The 20088-nt window shown below is 37.4% G+C and overlaps 1 protein-coding gene across 1 annotated transcript in view; it reads left to right on the top strand.

Annotated features, from left to right (window-relative positions):
- Nucleotides 1–20088, top strand: part of dmd (dystrophin) — a 244093-nt gene that overhangs the window by 48898 nt on the left and 175107 nt on the right. The window contains exons 5-10 of the mRNA XM_088329820.1: nucleotides 68–148; nucleotides 466–558; nucleotides 7468–7569; nucleotides 9481–9551; nucleotides 9812–9930; nucleotides 12077–12276. Of these exons, the coding sequence (XP_088185946.1) occupies nucleotides 68–148; nucleotides 466–558; nucleotides 7468–7569; nucleotides 9481–9551; nucleotides 9812–9930; nucleotides 12077–12276 (666 nt within the window). The remainder of the gene's footprint in view (nucleotides 1–67; nucleotides 149–465; nucleotides 559–7467; nucleotides 7570–9480; nucleotides 9552–9811; nucleotides 9931–12076; nucleotides 12277–20088) is intronic.

Here is a 20088-nt window from a genome sequence, read left to right as displayed (position 1 = left end):
ACTCAATATACTGAAAATGTGTGAATATCTGGCTGGTTAAATTTCGTTGTTGTTTTTGTGTTCATAGGTGAGGTTGGAAAAGGGCACCTCGCGCGTCCACTCACTCAACAATGTCAACCGAGCTCTGCAGATCTTGCAGAAGAACAATGTAAATAGTGTGTTACCTATACCTCTGTAGTTAAGTGAAGATTTCATTTTTCCTTCACTGTTGTGCAAGTAAAATGATGGCGGAAAATTTTTCATTTTTAAAAGGGTAGAGATAGAAATTTTGTTTTGTTATTTTTATCAAATCTGTCTTACGCTTACAATTGTCTTAATTGTCATTGATAGTGATCATTGTTTGCAAATGGCACTCCAGGATAAACACTTAATAAAGACTTAACAGAGATAAATAAGATGTCAGGATAAAGAGACTAACATGTTTAAAAGGTACCAAAAATAAGTTTGAATCTCCCTTCTTTGTAGGTGGAGCTGGTGAACATCGGAGCCACAGACATCGTTGATGGCAATCACAAACTCATTCTCGGCCTCATCTGGAGCATCATTCTCCACTGGCAGGTGAGTGTGTATTAAAACATTATCTTTTTTAGCTTGAAATGATAAATTTCAGTGTATTAACCTTCAGTGTCAACCTTTATCGTTTGATATGTGATTTTATTTGTTTTTTTTGGCTTAGTTTCAGCAGTATTACTTTTGATTAAAATGTCTAGTGAATTATATTCTTGTCATTTTTATGGGTTTGTTTTTAATCCACGTATGGTCCACAAAAGCTGTCTTCCTGGATGCTTATTGTCCACAGCAAATAGCTGTTAATAGTTTGGGATACAATTTTGAACTGAAGTTTTATAATGTGTTGCACACTTTGTTAAGTGTGCCGCAGGAAATTGCCCAACTTTCTCTTTGCAAAAAAAGAATGCATTGTTTAGTATATTCACTTTCTTCCCGTGATCAGCCGCAACTGAAATATTCATCCATATCAGTAGGTGGCAGCAGATTGTTTTTATTTATGTTTTTTTTTTTTTACACAAATCCCTCGTTTTTCTTGGAAGTTGCGTTACAAAAACGCCCCCCTTTAGTCAATACCCACAAAGTAGAAACGTATGTATGTATTCATTTATGTGTTGATTTAATAACTTGTGCCAGAAACACGGTGCCTTCTCTTCATTTCTTCACCTGTGCGTCAATAACGTTATGGTTTTATATTTCTACATATGTAAAAGAGTCTGTATAGTATTTTATTGAAGACATTCTGTTTTCCCCTTTGTTGTTGAAGATTTACCCATCAGAATGCACTATGCATATCAGTGTTTCTGGCACCGTAAATATGATAGCGTGATGATGAGATCATCTATAATGCCTCTTCATATGTCATCAGTACTATTGGTAGTGCAATGGTAAAGTGTCGGGTTGGAATCCTGTAGCATACGATGATTTGCGATTTTAGTCAGCGATTAATGGTTAACCAATTGATTAATCATTGCACAAACATTGCATAAATACGGTAGTATGCCGTGATGCATGGCTATAATTACTGTATGCACAGCCAATCTTATCCACCCTATTCTGCAGTTTGCAAGACGCACCGGGTTATGGAGTGAACTTCACATTTCTGGCTGAATTTGGGTATTGAGGTGCACCTTATAGTCTGGAAAATACAGTATTCAACATTATTTTATGTACGTAGTACATTTAGTGCTTATTTATTGGTTGAATGTGAGTGTTGTTAATCAGTATGATAATTTGAGGACCAGCTCACTGAACCTAGTTACTCACCACGAGCTAGCTGTCTTATGGTAACTGATGAAATTAGTTTATGGGTTACAGCGCCACCTGTCGATTTAACATGGGCTTCACTTCCATTAGCCTATTTTTGTCTGTCCAGTGTGAGTGTGTCAGTGTGGGCTTTAAAAGTCTTTCTCGAAGCAGCCATCCAATTACAGTGAAAATGCATACAGTGACCTACTCTCAAATGAGCACCCCCTTTACCTTTTTGCCTTCCCAGACTACATTCAGTTGAGAATGGCTAACAAATTATGTGTGTACCCAGTTGTTCTTGAGTGTGTAATGGAGACGCCTGACGGCAACCTATACATACATTTATTTAGTTTGGGTGCCTAAGGCAGTGCTTTTTTTTTTTGCAGGAAATTGCCCAATCTTGTACTTTGAAAAAAAGCATGCCATTGCTCAATATTGTTGCTTTCTTCCAGTGATCAGCCAAGTAATTGTAACATTCATCCATATCAGTAGTTGGCAGAAGATAACTTTTTTTCTTTGTATATACTAATCTGGTCATGAGATAGTACTGTTTACTTAAAAACCCCAAATTGTCAAGAAATTGTATGTACTCCTTATAATCCACTTATACGCTGACAATATTGGGAATGCATTATCATATTTTCTGCAATTTGTCACGACCACAACGGAATCAGGACCCAAATGTGTAATGTTAACCACAAGTTTATTGATAGAAAAAGGAAGGGTAGCAATCTGGTGCGCGCTGGACTCCGAAAACAAGCCACTCACAAAATCGGATCCTGTTCCGAATACGAAAGTGGATCTTCCGGAGCGGGAGATGGCGGTGTCGAGGACGGAAAAAAACAGGTCGATAGCCGGGACAGGAGAGCAAAAACGTGGTCGGGATCAAAAAACAGGTCGTAGGCGGAGACAAATGGGGAGATCAGGAACGGACGGGTGGAAGAACTGGTGCAAAACGGGAATCAGAGTCAAAGTGCTTGCCTTGTAGAAACAGAGGTTCGCTGACAGACTGACAACAGGAGAGTCAAAGGACTGGGCTTAAAAAGGACAGGGAACCAATCAGGTAGCCCGCAGTGGCTGGCGCCAAAGGAGCGGGTACAGGTGATCCTCATCAGTCATCATGACAGAATTATTAGTTGGTCGATAATTTATTTCTTGCAACCTAAAAAAATACACTTGCATAATAATGGTGGCAACAGAATCAAACTGGATAGCAATAGTATGAGCACCGAATTCGTAACACCACGCAACTAAGGACAATGATGGTTGTTCACAATCACATAACATTGGCTGCAACAGGAATTGAACCTGGATCACGGGAGCGAGAGTGCTGGATTCTATCCACTAGACCGCGAGACTGGTACGATGTTTGACAATATTTTCGTGACCCGGACCAATAATAACATCAACAATTTGGTACTGTGACCAAACATATAATACAAATAAACCCTAATGCATTTTCGTGTGTTGCCTGTATACCAAGCGGTCCAGTGCATATGATCTGCCGTATTTTGGTTTAAATCCTCTTCAATTTAATGTTATGCAATTGTGATCAATTATATTTTTCAACTGATCCATCAATGCTCAAATACACTATTTTTGAAGAAAATGTGAGTGCAACCCTACCCCGCAATCTAGTTTTGATTCCAATCGCCTTAAAGTCTGGTGCGCCTTATATATGTCACAGAAGACAATTCCTTTGGGGGGGTGCGCCTCATAATACATTGTGCCTTGTAGTGCGGAAATACTTAAATAATTTCGTTTATTTGATGAGGCTGTTCAAAATTGCTCTGCAAAAATTATGAAGTTTGCTAAAAAACAAGACAAAAATATTGAGTAAAATAGTAAATCATTTTTAATTTTAATGTGTATTGAAAAACAGGTTAAAATTGAGTAAAATCCCATATTACAGTGTTGTAATATGTTAACTCTGAACCACGGTTACCATAATTGATAAGAAAAAACTTTATACTGTCAATTTGGACAGCACGATAATTCTAGCATGAACAAAGAGCATGTGAAACCGGTGCCGGGAATTAATTCTTAAATACTTTTGATGAACGGTGAGCCTCGAGATATTTTGATGAAAAAGAAAAGTGCTTTTGTTGTAAAAAGATTGGGAAACACAGGCTTAAGGAATATTAGGTGGGGGTTTTTTCAGGCACACGGCATAGAATTATATAACGGGTTTTTCTCGTGCAGTGTATGTGACTGTAAATACAAACACAAGGTCGCCTGAGGAAGAATGCCATGGTAAAGGGCTCCTGGCCAGGAAAAAATACAACAACTCCTACGAGTCCCTGAACAAGTGACCCAAATATGTCAACTTGCAAATACGCACAAATACTCTCAATGTATTCATGCACAATTCACTTTTTTTGTACAAGTATTAACACACAAAAATATAATCTTGTCTTGCTAATAGGAATATGCTTCACTTTAAAACAAATGGAAACTCAATTATTTTCTCTTGCAAGGAGAAAGTTTATACAGGGTTCGTACGGTTGAAGGAAACCCTTGAATTTTAAGGTTGGGTTTTGATAAATTGAAAATACATTTTGGGTGAAGTGCTTGTAAATGTTTGAAATTATTGCCATGCATCTCAACATGTATGATTAAAAATGATGTCAACACTGCTTTTTGATGGCTTGGCTTTGCCATTGCATTTCTTCCCTTGTAATTAACTGGAGCTGGCATTAGTTTGTACGTAATTGTCCAATAAAGTGTCACTGTGCTCTAAGGGTCACACCCGAGAGGACAGGTGCACGCTACAGTATGTCACAAAAGTGACACATTTTGCAGGGATTTTATCATAATATTTAATAGAACATCATTGAAGAAACATCAATGAAAAGAAGTATGTAAATGTCTTACTTGAAAGATATCCTCAGATATGATGAGACAAAGATTAATTTATATGGCTCAGATGGTGTGATGCCTGTGTGGCAGCAACCAGGTGAGGAGTACAAACATGGTGATGTCATGCCTAATGTCAAGCATGGTGTTGGTAATGTCATAGTTTGGGCTGCATTGGAATAGCTGGAATTGGGGAGTAGCATTTCATTAGGGAAACACAAACTCAAGTTTGTACTGTGAAATACTGGGGCAAAGAAACGACCGCCTCCCTCCAAAAACTGGGTCAAAGGACAATGTTCCAGCCTGACAATGACCTCAAATACACTTATAAGATGACCAAGGGTTTTCTGTAGGGGTTAAGGGTAAAGGGGACCGACTGGCCAATCATGTCTCTAGATCGAAATCCAATTGAACATCTTTGGGGAATCCTCAAGCGGAAGGTGGAGAAGCACAAGATCTCGAAAATCCCCCAGCATTCCAATGGCAATTTGTGCAAAATCATGGTGGCCACACAAAACATTGAACTTTAGGAACTTTTACTTAAGGGTGTACTCACTTTTGTTACCAGGAGTTTTACTATTAATGGCTATATTTTGAGTTTTTTGAGAAGAAAAATTAATTCTCTGCTATGTAAAGTTTACACAGACTACCTTTTATAGTGTCAAAGCGCCGTTTCTTCAGGGATGTTCTATTCAAAATTATGATGAAATATTTGCAAAAATGTGAGGAGTGCACTCATTTTTGTGGTATACTGTACACACAATCAGGGCACAGTAAATTGTGTAATAGTTCAAGAATTACGTATTAATTATGGGACAAGCAAAAAATTAAAGTACCGTTTCTTAGTGGTAAATCCTAATAGAAAAAAACTTCCAGCAACTGAAGATGTAAGCTACATATTACCATCCCGTCATGTTTACGTAATGTATATGAGAAGAGATTTGTCTCGAAAACAAATATATTTGCGGTTTAACAGGTCTAAACTACAGGTCTTGATGAATGCATACGCAAGATTAAAAATCGCTTATGTAAATTGCTCTGCAAAATACATGATTCACACGGTATTTTTTCATGTAATGGTAACGGAGAAACTGGGAAATTTGCTTTGAAAGTCCTTAAAAAATGCCTTAATCTGGCCAGGAACCCTGTGTTGTCTGTTTTCTCCTTCCTCTAAAATTTGTTGTTGAAGATTTAACCATCAGAATGCACTATGCATATCAGTGTTGTTGTCCTTAAGGCAAATGCTATCTGAAGGTAAATGGAAAAAAAAAAAAAAACGTCTTTCAGACTGAAATATTTTTGATCTTCTGTGAAAAACGCCAAATTTGAAAAGCTTGGCACTTGCCTTAAATACTGTATAGCACAGTACTGAGTAGAAGCATGTGTGACTTATATCCCCCCCAGGTGGCTATCAGGCGCATCTAAGCAATAATTGAATTTTTAACACCGAGTGGTTACAAAATTGTTTGGGAGGTGTGCAGTTGAACTCCCGATGGGAAAATCTGACAGACATTCCCGTTACAGCCTCCTTTGCCCGAGCGCTTGCCAGGTTTGTCTGGCATCCTCCCCCGCTATCTAATCCGGCTCCAGAGTCAAGATTAGTTGTAGGATCATTCCTGTGGGTGGAAAATTAACTTTTCCAAGGGGCTATATGAGAAGCTGGAATGGCTGTTGGGGGCGGCTCTAATAGCCATTCTTCAGTTTGTTCAATAAAAACAAGATTTATTTTGAAATACTTTGTGATAACATCCACTATTTCAATATTTGTAATACAATATGTTCTGACAAATTGTGGGTAAATGATAAGGTGTAAGTGATAACAAACCGTGATAAAGTATTAAATGAGCGTTCATAAGTTGCAGACTAAAACCAAGATGACATCAGCTGTTTGACAATTGTTAATATTAGCTCGTCATGAATTGTTCATAATTTAAATAGTTAATAGTGGACATTTCTTAATCATGAGTTGATAATCTATTCTAGTTTAATCAATAGTCGAGTCGGCACTACAATTTAAATATTTGCTAATCATTTACGAGTTTTTAGCTAACAATTAAATGATTACTCCTATTTCCAATGTTTTAGAAAACTAATACTTATTAGTTTATGATCCTTCAACTGTTTTGACTTATTAGTAAAACATAAATTCACAATTGTTTCTTTTCAATAGGGACGTTCAATATGACTTTCTTTAAGCCAATACCATTAGCTGAATCTTTAGTAGTCATCAATACGATATACTGTTAACATTAATAGATTCAATTCTAATCCATATTCAAAAATATCTTAAAAAAAACCCTTTAAATCCTGTCAATTATTTTTCTTTGATTCTGTATTTTTAATACAAATCCGATAACTTGGTATCAGAACCAATACTGATACCAGGTATCAATAGCTTCAGCTTCAGCCTACTTCATTTGGGCTAGAGATAGGAGCTTGGGCCTGGACCCAAACACTGACGAAAATCGGTTCGGGGATTAAATGTCAATCATGAGGCCAGGCTTCTCTTACTCTCGGTGATTTTTTTTTTTTTTTTCAAATATCAACTCGTCATGTGTATTTTTTAACATTACAAACAATTAGTTTATCACGAGTTCAAAATTTCCCAAGTGTTACCTGTGTTAATATATAAACAAGCAAATTGTATTGTTTTATTCATTTCTGCAATCACAAATTCTAAACCCAAATCTATCCTTTGAAAGATATTACATTGTGCATGTTAGGAGCAAATATTTACATTGATTGTGATAGGTTTCCTATGAAATGTAGAAGTGTTGTTTTCTATTTATTGTACAATTTCGGATACAACTTATTCACAGTATTTATAACACTTGCTTTGTGTCCGTGCATTTTCAGGTGAAGGATGTGATGAAAGAGGTGATGGCTGGCCTACAGCAGACCAACAGTGAGAAGATTCTGCTGAGCTGGGTTCGTCAGAACACGAGCCAGTACCCGCAGGTCCGTATCGTTCTATAGTGTTGCTGCAGCATTATGGCTTATGCTCTGTTCAGTCAAGAAAAGCAAAGGATGATAAAAGTTTGACACAGATTTTGAAAGTTTGAATCCAACTGGGGCTTATTATTGTCACACTAATCTCGTTTTTTTGCAAAAATGGCCTCAAGTAAGGGGAGGCATCATAGACACTTGCATATGGCTGTAAATACAATTCTTGGTTATTTGTTTCCCATTTGATTATTATCTTAGTGTAGTAGAAAGAGCGGTTATTCTTACTCTTTATGCTTCATGGTTTAGCCATTACATCAGCAGATGTTTTCTTCTGATTTTTATTGTTGTGATGGTTACCGATAGACCACTCTCCAGTCTACTGTATGTCATCAACTGATCAGTTCAGGATGCGTGCGTATTGTTGAACCAAAACAGCCGGAGTGAGAGTAACAGTTTGAATGGAGTGAGAGGAATTTTGTATATTTTGTATTTTGTATTTGTATGTTGAGTTTAGTTTTTAGAGAGGCAATACAAATACAAATACAAAAAAACTCAGCATGTGCACAAATAGCAATTTTAAAGAACACAAAATTAAAATAACTGACTAAACCGAGGGCATCATTTGCCATGTCTGTGTTCTCATATCTGCTAAGTTATAGATTTACGTGCAATATGCCCTAGTGAGCATATGTGTAGGATAAGTGTCGGGAAAATGCTAAAGTGGCTCACCCAATCCCTCTAAAGAACAAGCTATTTTGCTGCTTGCACATACATTGTGATTATTTGTCATGTTAATATTTACAATCCACAATTTTTTTTCTGTTGATCGGCTGGAATAAACTGACATGAGATCCGCCGTTCTGCCTTAATAATGCTTGGCCACGTCATACTTGTTTACGAACCCGGAAAGGGGTCGATAAGGAGAATTTTTTTGACTTCATGTTGGAATTTTAATTCAGGAAATTTAGTGGGTTATGAATATGTATTCCCAAGAGTAAATAATAAAGTAAAAAAAAAAAACTTAATGACGAGTGTATATGAATTTGAAAAGTTAAAGATATCTCCTTTTATACGTATGTCAAGTCAAGTCAAGTCATGTTTATTTGTATAGCCCTTAATCACAAAGAGTCTCAAAGGGCTGCACAGACCACAGATTATTGCAAACCACAGACTATTATTACACCATCTCCTGATCTAAAACCAACACGAGGGCAAGGAAAAACTCAAAAACCTCAACATGAGGAAAATGAAGAAACCTTGAGAAGGACCGCACATGAGGTAATCCCCCTTCCAGGATGACCAGGCTGCAACGGATGTTGCACTAACAAATAATACACAGATATTGTCAACATAAAATATGCTATAGAATAGAAGTGTGTTTTAAGCCGAGATTTAAACAGTTCCACAGAGATTGCAGATCGAATATCAGGGGTAAGAGCATTCCACAGCACCGGGGCCCGAATGGAGAACGCTCTCGAACCTGCGGATCTCTTCTTGGCTCTTGGGATCACTTGTAGACCAGCATTTTCAGAGCGGAGGCTCCGGACTGGAACATAGGGGGAAATTAAATCTGAAAGATATGAGGGAGCAAGTCCATGCATGATTTTGTATAATAACAACAGAACCTTAAAATCACATCTTAAGCCTTAAGTGGTCAAACTTTCATGTCTTAGTTAAAAGCCTCGCTGCAGCATTTTGTACGAGCCGAAGGCTCTTGATTTTGGACTTAGTAATCGAGACGGGAGGTAACGAACGCATGAATTATAATCTCCGCATCCGACTGAGACAACATAGGCCGAATGTGTATGTGTACAAATTACGTATGATTACAACTAGTTGTAGCATACAACTCATTATCTTGTGCTTTTTGTTTGTTTAACAAACAATATGAGTTTCTCTGATGTCCTCTTTCTATATTTAAAGGTCAATGTGCTCAACTTCTCCAGTAGTTGGAATGACGGGCTGGCGTTCAATGCCCTCATCCACAGCCACAGGTACTGCAGAACATACAAGATTCCAACTTATGGTTCGACTAAAAACCCCCTTTAAAATGTTTACTTTAAATGCCATTTGATTATTAAAGTTTATACATTTTAAGGGTTATTGGGGGTATTTGTGTTACATGGTGAACACGGACGGTACTGTTTATTAATGGGGTTTTTCATAACTGAGGTTATTCATTTATGTTACTATAGAATTTAAGACAATAAGCAGTTCATTTGATCAAACTATTATTTTCCTTCTCCAATTTAAGGCCAGAACTGTTTGATTGGAGCGCTGTGGAGGCTCAAGTGTCGGCGATTGACAGACTGGAACATGCTTTTAGTAAGGCGGAACAACATCTGGGCATCGACAGACTGTTGGACCCAGAAGGTACCTGCAAAATTACATACACACATACAGTGCATCCGGAAAGTATTCACAGCGCTTCACTTTTTCCACATTTTGTTATGTTACAGCCTCATTCCAAATTGTATTAATTCAATCTTTTATCTCAAAATTCTACACAAAATACTCCATTATGACAATGTGAAAACGTTTTTTTTTTTTTACTTTTTTTGAATTTATTAAAAATAGAAAACTAAGAAATCACATTTACATAAGTATTCACAGCCTTTGCTTAATACTTTGTTGATCCACCTTTGGCATATATATATATATATATATATATATATATATATATATATATATATATATATATATATATATATATATATATATATATATATATATATATATATATATATATATATATATATATATATATATATATATATATATATATGTGTGTGTATATATATATATGTGTGTATATATATATACACACATATATATATATATATATATATATACATATATATATATATATATATATATATATATATATATATATATATATATATATATATATATATGTATATATATATATATATATATATATATATATATATATATATATATATATACTGTATATATATATATATATATATATATATATATATATATATATATATATATCTCATCTCTCATCTCATTATCCGTACCGCTCATCCTCATTAGGGTCGCGGGGGGGCTGGAGCCCATCCCAGCCATCTCCGGGCAGTGGGCAGGGGACACCCTGAACTGGTTGCCAGCCAATTGCAGGGCACACAGGGACAGACAACTCATTCGCTCATTCACACCTAGGGACAATTTGGACCGGCCAATCCACCTGAAATGCATGTTTTTGGAACGTGGGAGGAAACCGGAGTGCCCGGAGGAAACCCACGCAAGCACGGGGAGAACATACAAACTCCGCACAGGAAGTCTGGAGCTGGATTTGAACCCACGACAGGTTCCCATGACATGAACTGTGCCGCACAAGCGCTAACCACTGCGCCGCCGTATATATATATATATATATATATATATATATATATATATATATATATATATATATATATATATATATATATATATATATATATATATATATATATATATATATATATATATATATATATATATATATATATATATATATATATATATATATATATATAATCTGGACATAGAGCGTTCCTGATTATAAGCCATACCCAGTACATTTTAAAATATATTTATACATTGTACATGCGTAGGCCCCCACTCACTATAAGCCGCATGTGCCGCATTAAAACACTTGATATTTACAAAGAAAGACAGTAGACAAAAAGAGTTTTGATAATATACTGTACCTTAACACCTTAATGTTCCAATGGCCTGCCGGTGGGCCACCAGACTTTTGATAAACAAATACGTGTCTGTGCGATGTCACCAGTCACTGAAATACGTCATGCCACATATCATTGGGAGTCATAAACTCAAGGGATTCAGGATACGATAACCGTTTCAAAATATATTTTTCAGTGAAACATTACGATCAGTCTGAAACAAGATACCCGAAAACTATATTGCCGGCGTACTCACAAATATGTCCCCTGGCTGTCTTCAACCTCTTTGAACGTCTGCAAAAATGGCTTCATCACTTATGGACAATCCATAGATTCCAACCGTGCGGTAACGCTGAAACATTTCTGCTCTGCTGGATGTTGCTTCTTGTAATCTGTTCTTTTCGCCACTTTACATCAATTTACAAATAACCAGACTCGAAAAATTATTCCCAGTATGGTAGTTAGCCCTCCCCTTTTGATTGACACCTTTTTCATTATGAGGGTCTGTTTACTTTTATTCATGTACAAAGCCTGAAATTACATTAAACTCTTCCTCGACACATATATTGTACCCCACGTGTCTCACTCTTACCTTCCCCTATCGGGCGCCTCTGGTGACTGTTAAAAAAATGCCTAAATTAGGCGCCTTAATGCATAAGCCGCACGGTTAAAAGTTGGGAAAAAGTTGCGGCATATAGTCCGAATTTTACAGTAGATATTAGGCAACAACCATGTACTATTTCCTCACATTTTGCACTTTTAAGAATTTAGGAAAACTTTTAAGGAATCCCACAGTCAATTTTTTTTCCCGACTTGTCATTCTTTAGATGTGGCAGTTCCTCATCCGGACAAAAAGAGCGTCATCATGTACGTGACGTCGCTCTTCCAGGTGCTTCCCCAGAGCATCACCATGGAGGCCATCCAGGAAGTGGAGACCTTGCCGCGGGCTGCCAGTGCTGCCGGAAAATCCCACGTTCTAAGCGGGGATCATTACCAGATCCAGACCCAACAGCGCTTCTCTCAACAGGTCTAGCCCACACACACATGGAAACCAGTTCAGGCCTGGAGACATGCTTTGCCAGTCCATTTACCTTTTATCCTTTACTGAATGATTTGATGAATTAATGGTTACAGTATCTCACGTATCAGGCATACTACCATGCAGGTCTTTGTCGGATAAGAACAGGCCAAGTAACTTTGCTAAATCAGCGACTTATATAAATAGTCACTGCTGCAACTGTTTCCAAAGTACCCTTGGTGTGATCAGTTTCCAAGGCACTGTCCTCTTAAGTTTATCCAGCACTTAAACGTAAAAGAAACCTGACACACGACAACCGCATCAGTGCTAAAAATAACAAATAAGTTCTATGATGTCCTAGCCGACCTCAAGAAATAGTTTCAGGAATTGATTACTTCTATGTGCTTTTCTTAATGGGACAGTGGGTATTACCTAGTGCGTCCTTGTTTTAATTAGGCAAATCCTTTGGTATCAATCATATTCTGAAACAAATTCAACAATTATTTTACTAGAAAAAGAAGGTTCCATGTAAAAAGATAACATACTCAAATGATCTCTCAGTGGGGCGAATTTTTTAAGTAGTCATTGTGAAAGGAAATTTGATCTTTATTCAAATATGATTATAACCAATATTACTTATTGTCAGTTGTAAAGGGACAGTGTTTATTAGCATCTCAGTTTAAAACAAAAAGTGTAATAATTAAAAAAATAATATTGATTTAAATAATAACAAAAATACATAAACTGTCATAAAAACATCCTTTTTTTCAATACTCGTAGGTTGAGAAATTTGTTTTTATTTTACATAAACACAAGCCTCACCTAGACGGAGCTGACATGCTACCTTGACGCTACGAGCACCTGAAAAAAACAAACAAACTTGTGGTTTGATCCCCATAGTTTAAATTCTTCCTTGTGCTTTTTAGCACTCGTTTTTTTGTTGCATAATTATTATATTAGGTCCTTTCAAAATATATTTATATAATATTTTTTTAACATTAGCGGCACGTTTATGGTCACGATACTGTATATGATCACATATAACAATCCCTTCAAGTAAACTGATTGTGTGCATAGCTGTGCAATATATTTTCTTTTAATATTTATTATTTTTGTCAAATACTTGTTGAAAAGCAAAATATTTGTTGCAATTAATCAGGGGGGGAGTGGGGGTCATTTTAAAAATGCTGCTGTCTACAAATCACAGCTAATGACCATCAGATATTATCTGCTTTTAAAAGCAGTAACATTATTGGTTATCGGCTAAAGCTTGAGCAACTGTAATGTCATTTTTACTTGACAGCAAGTCGCAAAATGGCCACCCATCAGAGATGACAGTCGGTTATCCCTTACCCATTTTAGACTTCGAGGAGCTCATCTCATACAAGATAATATTCTTTTCATTATTACAACTTTGAAATAATAAATATTGCGTTAGACCAAATTAAACGAACCCTATTCTTCCCTTGTGAGGCTAAGTGGCCCCAATTTTGCCTTTATGTTTCAGTATAAACTCTGATGTTGCTTCTGGTCAACGATGAGTAGGGTTCTTCAAAGGTCACAGTAAATCTAATAATTTATAAAGTTTGGACAATGGCCACCTTTCTGCATTGCAGCAAAGTATCCTTTCTTTAGTGTTGCCCAAAAATTCATGGAAGTATTGGAAAAATATGAGGTATTACATCATAGATTAACAATAGATACCTGTCCTCAATAAACAATGCATTATGTGCCCCTCATGTGACGAATTATTTTCAAAATGAAAGAACATTGATTTTTCGACACAGCTGTAGAAAAATCAATGCGTATTCTTTCCAATCAATTTCAATTGTTGAATGTTTTTTTATTTTTGCGTGAGCCAATCTCAATCGGCAGCCAGTGTCTTCCTTTGCCCTTGGGACTGCTTGTGTAAGCGCGCCACAGTAAATGAAATGTTATCGAAGAGCCATTGAAGTCAGTCCGACTTAATCGGCAAGAGAAGTCATCCCCGATTGGAACCAGTAGCCTAGGAAACAAACGAGCACTTTATTTGAAAAATTTAAGATTGTGTTTTAACTTCTAGCTTTTTTATTGAGACAAAAACGTGTTTTATTTATAATTTCCATACTTTGGGGACAGCTCTTTTGTCCGCTCGCTCTCTGATGCGTGTCCCTTCTCTTTTCTGCCAAGAAGATTATGCGATTGTTTGTCTGTCTGTTAGCTGGATTAGACAAACTCGTATAGCCAAGCGGGAGGCACGTTACATTTTCGAGTGGAACCGTTCGTTCCCGTTTTACTCGGCCCCAGCTCATCAGGACCCAGAAAACTCGGCGGAAGTTTTCAGACGACGCACCCTAAATATAGATTGTCTCCTTCACCCCTGATAGAAATCCGACTGTCAGCATAGTGACGAGTGTGCAGCTTACAAAGACATTAAGGCTCATTTCACCATGAAGCTGATGAGAAAATTGATTGGGGGATTAAAGGCATGAGAGAAAACCTCTTGTTGAGCTTTAATTAAGGCCTTAACTTAAAATAAAAAAATCTATCTCTGCTTCTCAGTTTTTCCTTACCATACCAACTCCTTTGCTGCAGTTATGCCATCTAAGGTCAACATTTTTCAGGTAAAATTTATCTTAAAAGTGTCTGCGGTACTTCACAGGGTTCAATAGGCTCATCATCGATATGACCACCAAACAGCCAAAGAGGCTTTAATTTCCTTCTTTGGATGGTGAAAACGGCACCTATACAATACAGTGTATTGAGAGCATGTGCCATAGGTTGGCAAAAATAAAATCCATAAACCGTATCTTTCCGAACTAATACAAAATGTAGTTGCTTAAAGGTGGGGTGTGTCATTTGAGGTGTCCTTGAAAAATTTAAAAGCAGAAAACTATTTTGAATGAGTATGTGACCGGGTGGAAACATATTTTGGCCTGGAAAGGGATGGGTGCCACCAGGCTTTACTTGCCCAAGACACACCTCAGGAAATTATGCCCCTACAACCCATGTGGTTAGGGGATTCAACCAACCAACCAACCAACCAACCAACCAACCAACCAACCAACCAACCAACCAACCAACCAACCATCCAACCAACCAACCAACCAACCAACCAACCAACCAACCAACCAACCAACCAACCAACCAACCAACCAACCAACCAACCAACCAACCATGTGTTACCAATGCCCAACCGAGTTTAAAGAGCCCTTTTGCTTTTTTCGCACCAGGCATTTTCTGCTTTTATCTAACCTTTAGCTAAACTTTTCAGGGTAGAATATTTAGGTAGGAGGAACACCAGCCCAAACTCCAAGAAACATGAAAAAAGACAAGTTTATTCGAGCGTGTCAAAGAAATACACGTACTTGCACGTGCATCATGAGGAGCTTAAAAGAGGCTGATGACAGGGCCAGATAATGGCGGCTGCTAATAAAAATTGTCTGATTTTCTTACAGCTCCTTTAAACATAAATACAAATAAATGAGACTTTTAGTAACTTATGGTATTGCCTTGTTAATAATCCAACGTGGATGGAGACAGATTTGAAATGCAACCATCAAGTCAAGTCTTGTTTACAACGAAAAGCCCCGGAACCAAAAGTTGCGCAGGAAAACCCAATTATTATTTTGCCATATTTTTTCAACAAAGATTTGATCACAAAATATTCATGTAAAAAGCATATAATTGAAATAATAATAGCCTTGTACCATATTTCTAACACATAAAATTACCATAATTTCTCGACAACATAGCCCACTTGATTAAAAGCTGCATGCACAGATTTAAGAAAGCAACTTAAAAAAAAAATGAAGTAATTCACTTCCATCTCTTACATAAAAAAAAAAATCAGCGGGAAAATCTCCAGAACAGAAAAGTAACCGATTGTACCGCGATTAAGACACTCTTTTGCGGACTGTGTCCTAAAGGTAAGATAGGGCCTAAAATGTCTAGCCCAACCAGCCCAAGCTTGACAGATTAACTTGAACTGAGGGAACAGGTCTGAAGTAACCATAAAGTATTTCGGCGCGGAAGTTTCCGCTTCGGCATTGAAGTGAGGCTTCGGCAGAAGTACCCACGGCACTGAAATTCAGCGCTGAGTTGCAGCTTTGGGTTTACTTTGGGCTCTTTCCTCAAATTAAGAGTGGACTCAGGTGCCAAAGTACGCGCGGCCCTGAGGTGCGGCGGCAAAGTGTGTTACTCAGGTAGAAGTACAGTTACTACAAAATTATATCACTCAAGTAGAAGTAAAAAGTATTCATCCAAATAATTACTTGAGTTAAAGTAAGTGAATGCTGTGCAACCAAGAAATACAAAGAAACAGCAAAAGAGAACTGTCATTCTTAATCAACTAGGACAGCAACAACATATACGCTGCAGTACAACAAAAATATTTTCCAAACAAATTTCAATGTACTGCACTGACTAAAATTCAAAAGCCTTTACAATCACAGCAGCCTGTACACATACAGAGCTACACACCCAATCTTAAGCTCTCCCATCCCTTGCTCATATGACAAAGATATCACAAGGAAACCAAGTATTGCTCCTACTACATTAAAATTCATTATGCATAAATGATAGACTGAGAAATGAAATTGTGAGAGACCGAACTGGAGTAGTCGTGGAACTGAGCAAGCGTGTTGATAAGAGAGTACTCGGTTGGTTTGGACACATGGAGAGGATGGATGAGGAGCGAATGTTGGAGAGGATCTACATAGCAGAACTCAATGGAAGGAGACCAAGAGGAAGGCCGCGATTGACGTGGATGGATGGTGTTATGAGTGCACTGCAGGAAAGAGGTCTAAATATAATGGAAGCTAGAGCTCTTGTTGGTGATAGAAAGGAGTGGAGAGGTGTTGTGAAAGGATAGTGGGATTGTGGACACGTTCTTAAGGATGGGCTGGGCACCCGTATGATGCGGCAGGGGTAAACCAGCGAAAGCTGTCGGACCCTGCTGTTGAACAGAAGAGTGTGTTGTGTCACCCTGACCCGAGTGACATGGCCGCTTTCTGGTGTCCCATTTCATCTGGAGGGACGAAAGCATGACCGACTTGGGTGCCGAGGATAGATAGATAGATAGATAGATAGATAGATAGATAGATAGATAGATAGATAGATAGATAGATAGATAGATAGATAGATAGATAGATAGATAGATAGATAGATAGATAGATAGATAGATAGATAGATAGATAGATAGATAGATAGATAGATAGATAGATAGATAGATAGATAGATAGATAGATAGATAGATAGATAGATAGATAGATAGATAGATAGATAGATAGATAGATAGATAGATAGATAGATAGATAGATAATTAGCATCTTTTTAACAAATAGTGTATGCATGAGGTGACTAAATATCAGGTAAATTTTTCCTAGCGGGCCGAAAACTGTGACGTTTTAATAGAATGTTGTCCTCACCATCTCCTCACCATCACTTTGTCATGTACGCAAGGGATAAGACAGCTTAAGTTTAGTCACATGGCTCAGCATGTGTACAGGCTGTTGTGATTGTTGTGATTGGGCAATGTGTTACTTTTCTGAACTAGGCATTTCACCGCTCTTTTTGCCAAGACTTTTCCCTTGGCTGTGGTTTCGCTATACGACATTTACGTTGGGGACGATTGGACTCTCTTTTCTCCGTTCTTGCGTGTCGCTAATTAGAGGACGAGGCATTTGGCTACCGAAGGGAGTCATTGTTACTCCCGCCGTTTACCCACACTTTTTTACTTCAACCCTCACAGCACTGGGCAATGATCCTAAAACTTACTTATTTTTGTCCTTTGTTCATGACATAGTGTACAGTAAACATCACATTTTTAATCCAGGGTTCGTACGAGTGCTTGAAAACCGGGAAAATGCTTGAAATTGTTGCCATGTTTATTAACAAGTCTGCTTAAAAAAATGATGCCAACACTGCTCTCTTGTGGACTTTGCCATTGTTTTTATTTTCCCCTCGCGATTAACAGCAGCTGGCATTAGTTTGTATGGCATTGTCCTTTGAAATGTATGCATACCCAATGGCCAAGAGGACAGATGCATGTTACACCTAAACAGGGCCCTCTGAAATGTGTATTACGGCAAGGATTAAATATCAATTATGGACATTTATTATGGGCCTCGCCAAAAATCAAGGTAGCGTTTCCCAGTGGTAAATTGTAATTGGAAGAACTTCCTGAACCTAAAAATGTAAGATACACATTATTACCTATATGAGGAGAAATTTGTCTCAAAATATTTACACACGTGTTGTTTAGATCCACAAATATATTCGCAATTCAAGTTCCCAAAAATCGTCTTTCTTGATAAATGCACATGCAAGATAAAAAATTGCTCTGCAAAATAAGTGATTTCCACTGGACTTTCAAAAATTGTCTTTGAAGGTCCTTGTGCTTAAATTTAGCTATGGAAAGGCTCTACGAAACCTGTAAATAGTGGCAAAATATCTGAATGGAGCCGCCAACGGGATCAACTTCCCAGCTGCAAATTGGATTCACCGCTGCGAACTTTACTGTTCAATAATCTGAGGTCAGTGTTTCGCTATCTCACTCAATCATAGCACGATTGAGTGTTCTTCCCGGAGGTAATGGCTGGTAATAGTTCGATGGCTGCATCAGCTTCACCGTGCAAGCTCTTGCTGAGGGAAAAGATGTCAGCTTCCATTGCCAGTGAATTAGGATGTCAAACGTACACATCAAAAGTCAGCGTAGACAATTACTCAATAAAACCGTTGGTGAGGAAGGAAGTAGAAAAAAACAGGGGTCACAATTATGTTTCCCTTCCCTCCTCTGTTATCATCAGAACAAAGCTGTCAGCTCCTCCTTGCATCAGCAGCCAGGACCTGAGCGTGACCCATACTTCAGATGGTAACTGTGTAGTCAGCATTTCTTCTAGACATACCGTGGATTTTTAAGATATGAGTGACCTGACTGTCCGGTGGAATTGACTAAAACTCCTGAAAAAAGAGCAAATTATTTTCAAAAAAAGGTTCATCATCTCTTGAATGATTGGTCTATATTGTCATTGATATCAACATGGTGAAACATTGTATGAGATGAAATTAACCATGGCACTCCGGGATAAACATATAATTAAGACGATAAAATTAAGATAAAAATATTTACAACACAGTGCTTAGAGACTGACAATATGCAAAATATATATTTTCCCTTTTTTTCTCACGCTTGTTTACGGTGGTGATGTCTTTGAGACTGTTTATCCTTGTCTTTAGAGACCTGTAGCGCCACCTACCAGAGAGTAACAGTCTAAAGAGGGGAAAGGAAGAGTCCCTTATAATGTTGATGACGCTGCTGTTGTATGACAATCCCGACCATCAAAATAAAATAAAAAAATAAAAAACATAGTAGTGTATTCTCTTCTGTTCTTGTAACGTTCTAGTGTGACTGGAGAATTTGATCCCATAACAGTAGAGACAAAACAATTTTAACAAATAATTTATCTTGAGAAAAGTAGGTAGAAAAAGGCCTACAACGTTTCTGGATTTTTAATCATCAAAGCAAGCTCTGTGACGCATGCCTGTTACAAGGTTAGTGAGCAATACGAAACTTAAAGACACCAAAAACAAGAACACAAAGTGAAACAGAATTAATACTCACTTGTGGATTGAACAAGAATTACGACAAGACCGCCGAACTGCAGGTTTCAACAAAAGTTAGCATGATAGCAGTAAGCTAGAATAAAGGATTATAATGTGACAAAGCATTGAATGCTCTGAATTCGATTATACTCCCTAAAAAGATTTGATACATCACAGCTTTGAACTGTTTGAACTCAGTGATATCACCTCAAACACAGACATGATGGTTCTAATACT

This window comes from Urocampus carinirostris, chromosome 3, assembly GCF_059441175.1.
Source record: "Urocampus carinirostris isolate Australia breed hairy pipefish chromosome 3, RoL_Ucar_1.0, whole genome shotgun sequence".
NCBI classification, from domain to species: domain Eukaryota; kingdom Metazoa; phylum Chordata; class Actinopteri; order Syngnathiformes; family Syngnathidae; genus Urocampus; species Urocampus carinirostris.
This window is presented reverse-complemented; position numbering and strand designations above follow the sequence as displayed.